The 12,430-nt window shown below is 48.2% G+C and overlaps 1 protein-coding gene across 2 annotated transcripts in view; it reads left to right on the forward strand.

The window, feature by feature from the left end:
- The window catches only part of FITM2 (fat storage inducing transmembrane protein 2), a 51,417-nt gene extending 39,335 nt beyond the window's left edge, over positions 1 to 12,082 (forward strand). Inside the window, exons 3-4 of one of the 2 annotated variants that reach the window (XM_058433165.1) lie at positions 3,387 to 3,981; positions 7,680 to 12,082. In XM_058433165.1, the coding sequence (XP_058289148.1) occupies positions 3,407 to 3,981; positions 7,680 to 8,295 (1,191 nt within the window). In that variant the 5' untranslated portion in view covers positions 3,387 to 3,406 and the 3' untranslated portion in view covers positions 8,296 to 12,082. The remainder of the gene's footprint in view (positions 1 to 3,386; positions 3,982 to 7,679) is intronic. The other variant, XM_032142620.2, reaches the window with a different exon arrangement.
- Positions 12,083 to 12,430: the final 348 nt, after the last annotated feature.

The following is a 12,430-nucleotide window of genomic DNA, read 5'->3' on the forward strand; positions in this document are numbered from 1 at the left end:
ATAGATAATAATAAAACAGAGTAAAATAATTAGTAACTAATGAGTTTTGAGTATTTTCATTTCTTTTTTATATTTGTAACTTTTTTTTTTTGAGAGGATTTTGCTCTGTTACTCAGCACGCTCTCTAGCAGTGGCATGATCACAGCTTACTGCAGCCTCAGTCTCCTGGGCTCAAGCCATCCTCCCACCTCAGCCTCCTGAGTAGCTGGGACTGCAGGCACACACCACCACGCTTGGCTAATTTTTGTATTTTTTGTAGAGATGGGATCTCCCTATTTTACCCAGGCTGGTCTGGAACTCCTGGGCTCAGGCAATTCACCTGTCTTGGCCTCCCAAAGTGCTGGGATTACAGGGGTGAGCCAACAGGCCCAGGCCCTATAATGCAGTTCTTAATATGGCCGTGTTTGACAATCAGCCCGCAAAAGTTCTGAAAATGTAATCATCAGCTCTTGTAGGCTAGTATGAGTTGACTACAGCACATCATTTCACTCACAACATAAATATGTATTTCCCAATATTGGTTCAATTTTTTTAATACAAAAACTTCTCTAGAGACCTGCAACAATTTTTTCAGGCTGAGTTTAACCCAGTCTTCAAAAATCTCCAACCATGGTGGCCAAGCGTGGTGGCTCATGCCTGTAATCCCAGCACTTGGGATGCTGAGGCAGGAGGATTGCTTGAGGCCAGGAGTTCAAGGCTACAGTGAGCTACGATCGCACCACTGCACTCCAGCCTGGGAGTGCAGAGCAAGATCCTGTCTCAAAAAAAAACAATAAAAAAGAAAAAGAAAAAAATAAAAAAGAAAAAGGAAGGAAGGAAGGAAGGAAGGAAGGAAGAAAGGAAGGAAAGGAAGGAAGGAAAAGAAAACTCTCCAGGAATGAAACTGCAGTTTCAGATGAAACAAACCCATTTCCTTTCTCAAAAATACAAATCCTGAACCTTTCAGAAGGTACTCTTTGGACAGTCCCTTGGGGTGATATTTAGTGTTTATATTTACCAAGCAGTCTTTCCCTCCTTCTTGGGTTGGGGGACGTATCTGGATTTTCTTTGGAGGAACCACACAGCTAGTAAGGAGGAGAACCGGCACTCAAACCCAGCCTCCCTGCTCTTAATTGTTATGCTGTTTGCTAAGGAAAGCCACAGTAATTGAGCACCTGACAAACTCAAGGAGACAGAGATGGTATCAGATACTATTTACAAGCTGCCTTCACAAATAACACCTTTCTGGCTATGTAGTTTTTATTCCCAATCATGAAATGCCAAATTGGTATAATTATCACTATATTTTATTTTTTAAACCAAGCATTCTGAAGGCCTGGAAGCATCTTGCTATATAAGAACTCTAATCAGATAATTGCAATTTACAGATATGAAGGTCATCTTAAGATGGCTTTAAGGAATTATTACTTGCATTAATTTGTTGATTCTCTGCATGAGAGTATAAACATTAGTCCATTGTAGGCATAAATCAGGCTAACATTTCCCCGTGTGGTAGCTATCCTTGGCATAGAGACATGAAATTATTTTGGGCAGCTAGTGATGATAAATATTTCAACAGAAATGTTTTCTTTGGGCTGGGTGTGGTGGTGTGATGGCTCACGCCTGTAATCCCAGCACTTTCGGAGGCAGAGGCAGGAAGATCACTTGAGGCTAGGAGTTGGAGACCAGCCTGGTCAACATGGCAAAACCCTGTCTCTGCTAAAAATACAAAAAATTAGCCAGGTGTGGTGGCACGTGCCTGTAGTCCCAGCTGCTTGGGAGGGTGAGGCAGGAGACTTCCTTGAACCCGGGAGGCAGAGGTTACAGTGAGCCTAGATCGAAATATCTTGGCCTCCCAAAGTGTTGGGATTACAGGCATGAGCCACCATGCCTGGCCTAAAATGCCCATCTCTTCATATGACTATATATGTGTGTATTGGCTGGGTTTGTGGCTTTTGGAATAAATTTCTGTTGTTTAAAATCGAGTTCAGGGTTGGGCATGGTGGCTCATGCCTGTAATCCTAGCACTTTGGGAGGCCGAGGCAGGAGGATCACTGGAGCCCAGGAGTTCGAGATCAGCCTGGGCAACATAGTGAGACCCCATCTCTATTTAAAACTAAAGAAAAAAAGGGAATAAAAATAAACTGAGTTTATAGTAATTTATTAGAGCTGCCACAGGAAACTAACATTGGGGTAAGGGAATGAGTCCAAGGTTGGGAAACTGAAATAGACACCCAGCCCTAACCAGGGGTGAGGGGTTAGCTTTGTGATAAACTGAGCAACTGAGTCTCCAATACCTTCATGTGATCTCCCCATTAACCCCCAGCATCCATCATTTGCATCCAACATGCATAGATAGCTGTTTTGTGTTTCTTTGTGTGTTTTTTAAGACAGGGTCTCGCTCCGTGGCCCAGGCTGGAGTGCAATGGCATCATCACAGCTCACTGCAACCTCAAATTCCTGGGCTCAAGCAATCCTCCCACCTCAGCCTCGTGAGTAGCTGGGACCACAGGCCTGAGCCACCACGTCAGCTAGTTTTTAAAATTATTTCTTGTAGATACCGAGTCTCACTGTGTTGCCCAGGTGAAAATAAATTTAGAAATTTAAACTTTAAATGTAATAATTGCACTGGGTGAAATGGCTCACGCCTGTAATCTCAGCACTTTGGGAGGTGAAGGCTGGCAGATCACTTGAGGTCAAGATTTGGAGAGGTCAGACCACTTGAGGTCAGGAGTTGGTCAGCCTAGCCAACATGGTGAAAACCCATTTCTACTAAAAATACAAAAATTAGCCAGGCGTGGTGGCGCATGCCTGTAATCCTAGCTACTCGGGAGGCTGAGGCAGAGAATCGCTTGAACCCAGCGGGCAGAGGCCTGCAGTGAGCTGAGATCGCGCCACTGCATTCCAGCCTGGGCAACAGAGCGAGACTATGTCTCTAAATAAATAAATAAATTATATTAATTAATTAATTTAATAACTGCAGAGCGTGGTGGCTCACACTTGTAATTGCAGCATTTTTAGGAAGCCGAGGCAGGAGGATCGCTTGAGCCCAGGAGTTTGAGACCAGCCTCGACAACGAAGCAAAACCCTGTCTCTACAGAAATAAAAATAAAAAAAATTAGCCAGGTGTGGTGGTGCCCGCCTGTGGTCCCAGCTACTCGGGAGGCTGAGGTGGGAGTATTGCTTGAGACCAGAAATTTGAGGTTGCGGTGAGCTGTGACGGTGCCATTGCACTCCAGCCTGGGCGACAGAGAGGGACCCCCCCCCCCAACTAATCAATAAATACAATAATTATTCCTAAGGAAACTTCATCTCATGTCCCTCTACCTGTCAACGTAATGAACCCCTGAGCTCATAAACTAGCTTTTGGGAAAGATTGATCTCCTCTTGTCTCCCGCATTTTACAGATGAGAAAACTAAGGCTCAGATGGCAGAGGTGTCTCCGAGGCTCCAAGAAAGACCAAATGATGCTGTGACTGCTGCTCCAATTCTCCAGGGCTACATTTATCCTCCTTCAGCCTCCAGCAAATACTTTTTCACAAGCGCTTTTTCCCAGACCAGAGCAAGACGCGGAGGCTGGGGAGGGGGGCGGCCAGGAGAACGCAGTGGAGAGGAGCAGGAGTTCGGGGACCGGCACGCGCCAGAGGCAGCAGCGGCCACGAGGGGGAGCGCGCGGGCTCCGGAGCCCAAGCACGCCTCAAGGGGTGGGACTCCTGGGCAGTGCGCATGCGCTCGGAGCGGGGGGGCGGAGGCGCCGGTCCGGGCGAAGGGCGATACGGTGGCCGAGAGGGCACGGAGAGGAGGAGGACGGTGGCTGACGAGATCCGGCATGGAGCATCTGGAGCGCTGCGAGTGGTTGTTGCGGGGGACGCTGGTGCGGGCGGCCGTTCGGCGCTACCTGCCCTGGGCCCTGGTGGCCTCCATGCTGGCGGGCTCCCTCCTCAAGGAGTTGTCTCCGCTGCCGGAGAGCTACCTCAGCAACAAGCGCAACGTCCTCAACATGTGAGTGCACCCCGGTCCTCTGCTGTCCCCGCCAGAGCCGGCCCGCTGTCGCCTCGCCCAGAGAAGCCGGTGCTAGCTGCCGTGGTGGACGAGTCATTGGAGGGGAGGTCCTCCTCCTAGCCGTGACAGCAGCATCTGCACGCGTGTCACGCCTGGGAGGCCCCGGGGTAGCTGGTGTCACTAGCAGTTCGTGTTTGCAGACCCACTTTGGGCAGCCTGAGCTTGACTGGGCAGGTGGTGACAAGCGGGGTCGTGTGTGTCTTTGAATGTAGGGGTGTGGAATGGGGTGGGGATGAACCAGCCCATGTCACCACTCCCTCGCCTCCCCTTGGAGTTAGGAGCTGACCCCTGCCCTGTTTGGGAGATGCCACCTCACCTCTGTCCTGCCTGCCTGTGTCAGACCCCGCACAGACCCCACCCTGCGTCAGATCAGATCCCTCCAGCGCGTGACAGAATCCCTTTACGACCTGTGGAAGAGCCTGGCCCTAGCCTGTGACAGGCAGAGCCCCCGCCTGTGAGATACTCACAGAGGAGTGGAACCCCCTAGTCTGTGCCCTTTCCCCTAGATCTCCTTGGATCATCTCAGCCACTCAGAATGCATGGCAGAGGCCCAGAAAAGCAATCACAGCTGGGCGCTTTGAGACATCTCCTTAACTCCACCCATCCACTCCTTTGCTTTCTTGCTTGCTTTTTTCAAAACTCCCCGTTAGCAGGTTTATTGCACAAAAACTCTGTTGCAGTCATAAAGGGAAACTCTGAAAGATAAAACTGCTCCCTTGATGTGAGCCTAAGTGTTTTCCAGAATAAGTGTCTCCAGCGTGTCCTGAAAGTCAGCCCAACTTTCGTTATCTGCTTAAAACCCTGGTTCCTTTCACAGTCAGCTTCCTCAAATGCCTGACGGGTCTTGGCTCTGGCAAGATCTTCCTTATCAGTCCCAGTGAAGATTTTAGTGACAGGCCTGGGGGTGGTGCCTGAGACGCCACTGGAACCTAGAAAAGAGTCCTTCTGTCCTTGGTCCACCTTCCTTCCTCACCCACCCTGAGAAGCTGGGCTAAGAATAGATCATGAGAGTGGTAGTGGCCCCAAGTCTCTGTCCTGGGTTTAGGTCAGCCACCCTTCGTGAGCACTGGGGAGGCAGACAAGGCAGCTGCTGCTTCCTCTGGCCTAGGTGAGCTGGGAGCCAAGTGGCCTGGCTGACAACACGCCCCTGTTGTTTGAAGGTAGCCATGGATCCTGGAGTTTTGTTCCAAGCTTCTGTGCTGATTAATGAGAGGGAACTAGTGAATCCTGGGATATAGAAGGGATCTTAAAAATCATTTGGTCCTCCCAGCTCTGTTTGATAGCTGAAGAAACTGAGGCCTGGAGAGGTAGGAGGGATAGTAAGTTAAGTCAGAGTCAAGATTTGAACCCGGGTCTTTTGGCTTAAAGTAAAACCTTGTTGCAAGACTGTTTCTGCCATTAGGAAAGAACCAGGCTGGGCATGGTGGCTTATACCTGTAATCCAAGCACTTTGGGAGGCCAAAGCAGGTGGATCACTTGAGGTCAGGAGTTCAAGACCAGCCTGGCCAACATGGTGAAACCCCATCTCTACTAAAAATACAAAAATTAGCCGGGCGTGGTGGTGCATGCCTGTAATCCCAACTACTGAGGAGGCTGAAGGCAAGAGAATCACTTGAACCTGGGAGGCGGAGGTTGCAGTGAGCTGAGATCGTGCCACTGCACTCCAGCCTGGATGGCAGAGTGAGACTTCGTCTCAAAATAAATAAATAAATAAAAATAAAAATACAAAAATTAGCCGGGTGTGGTGGTAGGTGCCTGTAATCCCAGCTACTCCGGAGGCTGAGGCAAGAGAATTGCTTGAACCCGGGAGGCGGAGGTTGCAGTGAGCCAAGATCGTGCCACTGCACTCCTGGGTAACAAGAGTGAAAACTCTGTCTCAAAAAAAAAAATCATTTGATCCCCTCAGCTCTGTTTAATAGCTGAAGAAACTGAGGGCTGGAGAGGTAGGAGGTATAGTAAGTTAAGTCAGCGTCAAGATTTGAACCGTGTCTTTGGCTTAAAGTAAAGCTCATTGTTGTAAGACTGTTTCTGCCATTAGGAAAGAACCAGGCTGGGTGCATGGCTCATACCTGTAATCCCAGCACTTTGGGAGGCTGAGGCAGGATAATTGCTTGAGGCCTGGAGTTCAAGACCAGTGTGGGCAACATAGCAAGGCCCCATCTCCACAAAAATAATAATAAAAAAAAATTAGCCAGGCACATTGGTACACACCTGTAATCCCAGCTATTTGTGAGGCTGAGGCAGGAGGATTGCTTGAGCCCAGGAGTTTGAGGCTGCAGTGAGGTGTGATTGTGCCACTGCACGCAAGCCTGGGGGACAGAGTGAGATCCTGTCTCAGAAAAATAAAAATAAAAAATAAAAAACCACATATGGTATGGGAGAAACAGCATGAGCCTGGGGGCTGTCCAAACTGTGGTTTAATCTGTGCATGCCGGTTGTGTGAGTGTGACCCTGGCAAGGCACTGAACTTTTCTGAGCCTTAGATTTCTTGTCTATAAAATGGAACAATGGCATCTTCCTCCCAGGGTAAATGTGAGTGCTCTGTGGGAAAGTGAATGTGTGTGAAAGCTCCTGGCATTTGGTAAATGCTCAATTATTATTATTTATTTTTATTATTTTCGTAAGTAATTAACAAGTGCTTAAGACCACAGATCCTGGATTTGAATCCCAGCTCCTCCACTTCTGGCCTCCACTTTTGGCGTGGCACTTCCCTCTGTCTCAGTTTTCTTCTCTGTTAAAGGCAGATAATAACAGTACTTAACTCATAGGGTTGTTTTTTTGTTTTGTTTTGTTTTTGAGACGGAGTCTCGCTCTGTCGCCCAGGCTAGAGTGCAGTGGCACAGTCTCAGCTCACTGCAAGCTCCACCTCCTGGGTTCATGCCATTCTCCTGCCTCAGCCTCCCAAGTAGCAGGGACTACAGGTGCCCGCCACCACGCCTGGCTAAGTTTTTGTATTTTTAGTAGAGACAGGGTTTCACCGTGTTAGCCAGGATGGTCTCAATCTCCTGACCTCGTGATCTGCCCGCCTTGGCCTCCCAAACTGCTGGGATTACAGGTGTGAGCCACCGCGCCCGGCCAACTCATAGAGTTGTTAATGGATTACCTGGTTAATACATTTAAAGTACTTACACAGGGGTGGGGTAGGGGAGGAGGGGAGAGCTGGGCACAGTGGCTCATGCCTGTAATCCCAGGACTTTGGGAGGCCAAGGTGGCCGGAGCATTTGAGGCCAGGAGTTCGAGACCAGCCTGGCCAACATGGTGAAACCCCCTCTCTACTAAAAATACAAAAATTAACCAGGTGGGGTGATGCTCACCTGTAATCCCAGCTACTCCGGAGGCTGAGGCAGGAGGATTGCTTGAACCCGGGAGGCGGAGGTCGCAGTGAGCTGAGATTGCACCACTGCACTCCAGCCTGAGTGACAGAGCAAGACTCTGTCTCAAAAATAAATAAATAAATAAATAAAGTACTTAGTAAGTGAAGTATATGGTAAGTACTTAAAACATGATAGTTGCTATGAGCTGTAGCTTTGATCAGTTTTCTCATTTTCCCTCCCCTGACAGTGTAGAGACTTGAGTCCTGACATGGTGTCCTCTCCGCCGTGTTCCCTCTCTTCATTTCCACTTTCCTCCTCTGTCAGGTATTTTGTCAAAGTGGCCTGGGCTTGGACGTTCTGTCTCCTCCTGCCTTTCATTGCCCTCACCAACTACCATCTGACCGGCAAGGCTGGCCTGGTCCTGCGGCGGCTGAGCACCCTGCTTGTGGGCACGGCCATCTGGTACATCTGCACCTCCATCTTCTCCAACATCGAACACTACACGGGCAGCTGCTACCAGTCCCCGGCCCTGGAGGGGGTCAGAAAGGAACACCAGAGCAAGCAGCAATGCCACCAGGAAGGAGGCTTTTGGCATGGCTTTGACATCTCAGGTCACTCCTTCCTGCTGACCTTCTGCGCCCTCATGATTGTAGAAGAGATGTCTGTGCTGCACGAGGTGAAGACAGACCGAAGCCACTGCCTCCACACCGCCATCACCACCCTGGTTGTGGCCCTGGGCATTCTGACTTTCATCTGGGTGTTGATGTTTCTGTGCACAGCTGTTTATTTCCACAACTTGTCCCAGAAGGTGTTTGGCACCTTGTTCGGTTTGCTGAGCTGGTACGGGACATACGGGTTTTGGTATCCGAAAGCCTTTTCCCCAGGACTTCCTCCCCAGAGCTGTAGTTTGAATTTGAAGCAAGATAGTTACAAGAAATAAAAGAGTAACAGAGGGGGCACAGAAGGACAATGGCTAATCTATTTTTCAAAAATATATTTTGCTTAGTTATTTGGCTAAATTATTGATCCTACTTCAGAGGGAAAGTGTACCAGGCAGTTTTGGTGGGTGGTGCTGAAGTCTGGTGAGTGAGTTTAGTCTTCAGACTATTCTTGGCGACATCACCAGTGTTGCAAGCACCACCATTCCCAGTTAGGCACTTTTTGTCCCTGGTAAGACTTGACGTTTATCTGGAACACTCCTTTTGTCCCTAGAGTGAGGAACTAAGGCTCAGCAAAAGGGCAGAATCAGGAAAGCCTCTATGGTGTGGCTAAAGGAGAGGCCAGAGCCTTGGGACTCCTTTGCTGCCTTCTCCCTGGTTCTAGTCATCTTTAGATTTTCACGGCTCTTACTGCTGTTACTTAGCAGTATTTTCCGGCCGGGCATGGTGGTTCACACCTGTAATCCCTGCACTTTGGGAGGCCAAGGCTGGCGGATCACCTGAGATCAGGAGTTCAAGACCATCCTGTCCAATGTGGCGAACCTCGTCTCTTCTAAAAATACAAAAATTAGCTGGATGTGGTGGCAGACGCCTGTAATCCCAGCTACTCAGAAGGCTGAGGTAGGAGAATTGCTTGGACCTAGGAGATGGAGGTTGCAGTGAGCCGAGATCGCACCACTGCACTCCAGCCTGGGTGACAGAGCAGACTCCATCTCAAAAAAGAAAAAACAAAGCAAAACAGTATTTCCCACTGGTCAGTTTTGCATAGGCATCTATTTCAGGCCGCGTTCTATTTTTTTCTTTTTTTCGAGATGGAGTTTTGTTCTTGTTGCCCAGGCGGGGGTGCAATGGCCCGATCTCGGCTCACTGCAACCTCCGCCTCCCAGGTTCAAGCGATTCTCCTGCCTCAGCCTCCCGAGTAGCTGGGATTACAGGCATGCGTCACCACGCCCAGCTAATTTTGTATTTTTAGTAGAGACGGGGTTTCTCCATGTTGGTCAGGCTGGTCTCAAACTCCTGACCTCAGGTGATCCGCCTGCCTCGGCCTCCCAAAGTGCTGGGATTATAGGCGTGAGCCACCACGCCCAGCTCAGGCAGGGTTCTTTATAAAAACACGCTCATGCCTGAAAGACACTCTCTGGTTGTAATATTTGTTTTATCCATGAAATGTTTAAATATTGCAACTGACTTGCGATTAGCCACCAAAACAGGCCCTTTTAGATGCAGTGCCTCTCCGACCAAGTATTAGATGATTCATACGTAATGGACTATGATCATTTTCTGTCCATGTTTTCTATTACTATATGCTGGTTTTTTTGGAGCAATAAGATTACTTTTTTTCTGTTCTATTTTGAGCGAATCCTTTACAGTTTTTGATAAGAACTATGGCATTTGTTCTTTGTTGATAAAACTCCTGAAAATAACTCACAAGGCCAGTGCTGCACTCTGGCACATGTAGGTTGTTTTGAGGGTTTGTTGGTTGGTTGGTTGGCTGGTTGATTGGTTGGTTGGTTTAGAACACTAATGTACTTGTTATAAACCAAACTCTGGGCTTACAGTCTTAAATTCCACCTCATGGGGCTGTTTTCTCTGTTAGCAATGAAACCTGGTCCAGGTGTAGTGGCTCACACCTATAATCCTGGCACTTTGGGAGGCTGAGGTGGGAGGATTACTGGAGCCCAGGAGTTTGAGACCAGCCTGGGCAACATAGTGAGACCCTGGTTTCTATAAATAAATAAGATAATCAAATCAGAAAGCAGGCATTTTAGTAACAACCTGATGAACTTTAAGGTGAATCAAGGTAATTTTGCAGAATGCGTTCTTGCACCGAAATGTCCCTGACCACATATCAGTGGTATAGACTGAACAGTGTGCTTCAGGGTCATGTGCTGAGTGCACTGATCACTCCGCTGTGGCCCAGGGCATCTGTACCTTTTGGACAAGATTATGATAATTCAGAAGTGAAGTAAAATGCCTCCCTCTGATGGCAAAAAGCCAACCTGTTTGCAAAATCACCCTTATTGAAGGGTGGCGTGGCTGTGGTCCCTCCCTCCTGTTACTTGCATCACCAACCAAACTAAACCAAACCATACCTGCGCCTGTTCAGCTAGACTTGAAATCAGTTTCCTTTTTCTTTCCCCTTTGCAGCACTGCTTAGTTTCCAGCTTTGTCATTCTGTGGCCTTTGCTGTGACAATGCTGGGAAGGGTTAGAAATCCTGTCACCTCCATCCACAAAGGCACAGTTCCACGCCCTGTGATAAGATGTCCCCTCTTCTCTCCCTGACTGTCTCATTAAGGCTTTCAAACTGAGCCCCTTGCTGTTGGGGTAACACCCTTAAAGCCGCCTTGATGCCCCTCTCTCCAGTCAAGCCCAATAGTAGCATTAACTGAGAAGCACTACACCTGACTGGCTTCACTCAAGCTTAGGGGGTTGAGGGTGAATCTTCGGTGTGAAATCTTTTACTATAAAGATATATTTTATATATTTCATATCCCATCAAGTTGCAGGTTAACTTTATCAATCACAATGAGTCATGATTTGTTGCACCCAAAAGGAGCAGAAACACAGGTGATGAGATATGAGAGGTGGTGCCATGGTGCTTTGGAGGGGTTGGCAAGATGTGACCCTCTGTTGCCTATGCCCATAAACCAGTGGGGGGAGTGGCCATGGAGTAGATGGCAGGGGCTTGTTGAAGGGATTGAAAGCTCTCCTAGGGCAGGCACGGTGGCTCACACCTGTAATCCCAGCACTTTGGGAGGCCGAGATGGGAGGATCACTTGAGGCTGGGCCAGCCTGGCCAACATGGTGAAACCCCGTCTCACTAAAAATACAGAAGTTAGCCAGGTGTGGTGGTACACGCCTGTAATCCCAGCTACTCAGGAGGCTGAGACACGAGAATTGCTTGAACCCAGGAGGCGGAGGTTGCAGTGAGCTAGGATCACGCCACTGCACTCCAGCCTGAGCGACAGAGTGAGACTCCGTCTCAAAAAAAAAAAGGCTCTCCAAAGTGTCATGTTCAGCACCAAAAGGGAATAGGCACAGGGTGACCCCAGAAGTTCATTTGTGATACTTAAATCTCCAGATATTTATCCCATGTGGGTCTGATTCAGGCTCAGCACTAAATTAACTCTATGTAGAAAGTGTCAATTGCAGAGCCTTCTGTATCCATGAGGCTTCCACCACTTGTCCATGCTTAGCCCCCTTGCCTTTTCCTTGGGAGCATGCTTTCTATTCCTATGTGAGACAGCCTGACATAAGTGAAAGGATTTGGGCTCAAGCAAACATGAGGTGTGGGTTCACATCTTGGCACCACTCCTGATAGCTGTGTGATCATGGCAAACCTCGTTTTCATCGTCTGTCAGGTGGAGATGAAGGGAAATGGTGCGTGTAAAGTGCTCAGCATCTGTGCTTAGCAGGCCGTAGTCTCCCTGCCTCCTTTTTCTTGAGTAAGCCTTTAGAACTTTCTGACTCCTTTAGAGAAGGCAGAGAAACGAATATATTTTGGGTGCCATTTGGAGTCTGGGTCTTTTGTTAAAATTGTCTTGTATTATGTTGAAAAGTGTCGGTCACCCCCAGGCTCTGGGGGCATCTGTGATCATAGAATACTGCCATGCTTATTTTGCCTCTCTATGTTGAGATTAATTCACTGACGCCTCATTTTCCACGTGCATCTGTCATAGTCTGGGTACCAGACTGTATTTAGAGGATGGCTCTTGCTACTGTTACATACACACAGATCATGTGTGTAAACAAGCAAATTAAAGTAAACTGAGATAATGAAATCCCACATTTCAGCATTTTGTGTGTTCTTTTCTAATACTCTTAAGGAAGTGCAGAGCCCAGTAAACCTCAGCCCACTTTGTGAAAGTAGGTAATTCTTTCTCAATTTAACTTGTCATATACAGGCTATTTTATGGCTAGAGTTGCTCCTGTTTTTCCCCCTAGGTCTTGTAATATAAATGCGTGTTCAGTCATGTATTTCTTAGCTTGACTTACTCCTTCCCTGTGTGCCACCTTCGTGTCTTACAGTCCTGAGGTCAGGATCAGCCAGACTTGGGAGCAATTCTCTTGGTAAACGGTGAAGTAGGCCTCACAGAAGCAACACTGAAGAGCACTCTCAAAGTTTACTCAGATG

Source organism: Hylobates moloch, unplaced genomic scaffold (genome assembly GCF_009828535.3).
Source record: "Hylobates moloch isolate HMO894 unplaced genomic scaffold, HMol_V3 SCAFFOLD_21, whole genome shotgun sequence".
NCBI classification, from domain to species: domain Eukaryota; kingdom Metazoa; phylum Chordata; class Mammalia; order Primates; family Hylobatidae; genus Hylobates; species Hylobates moloch.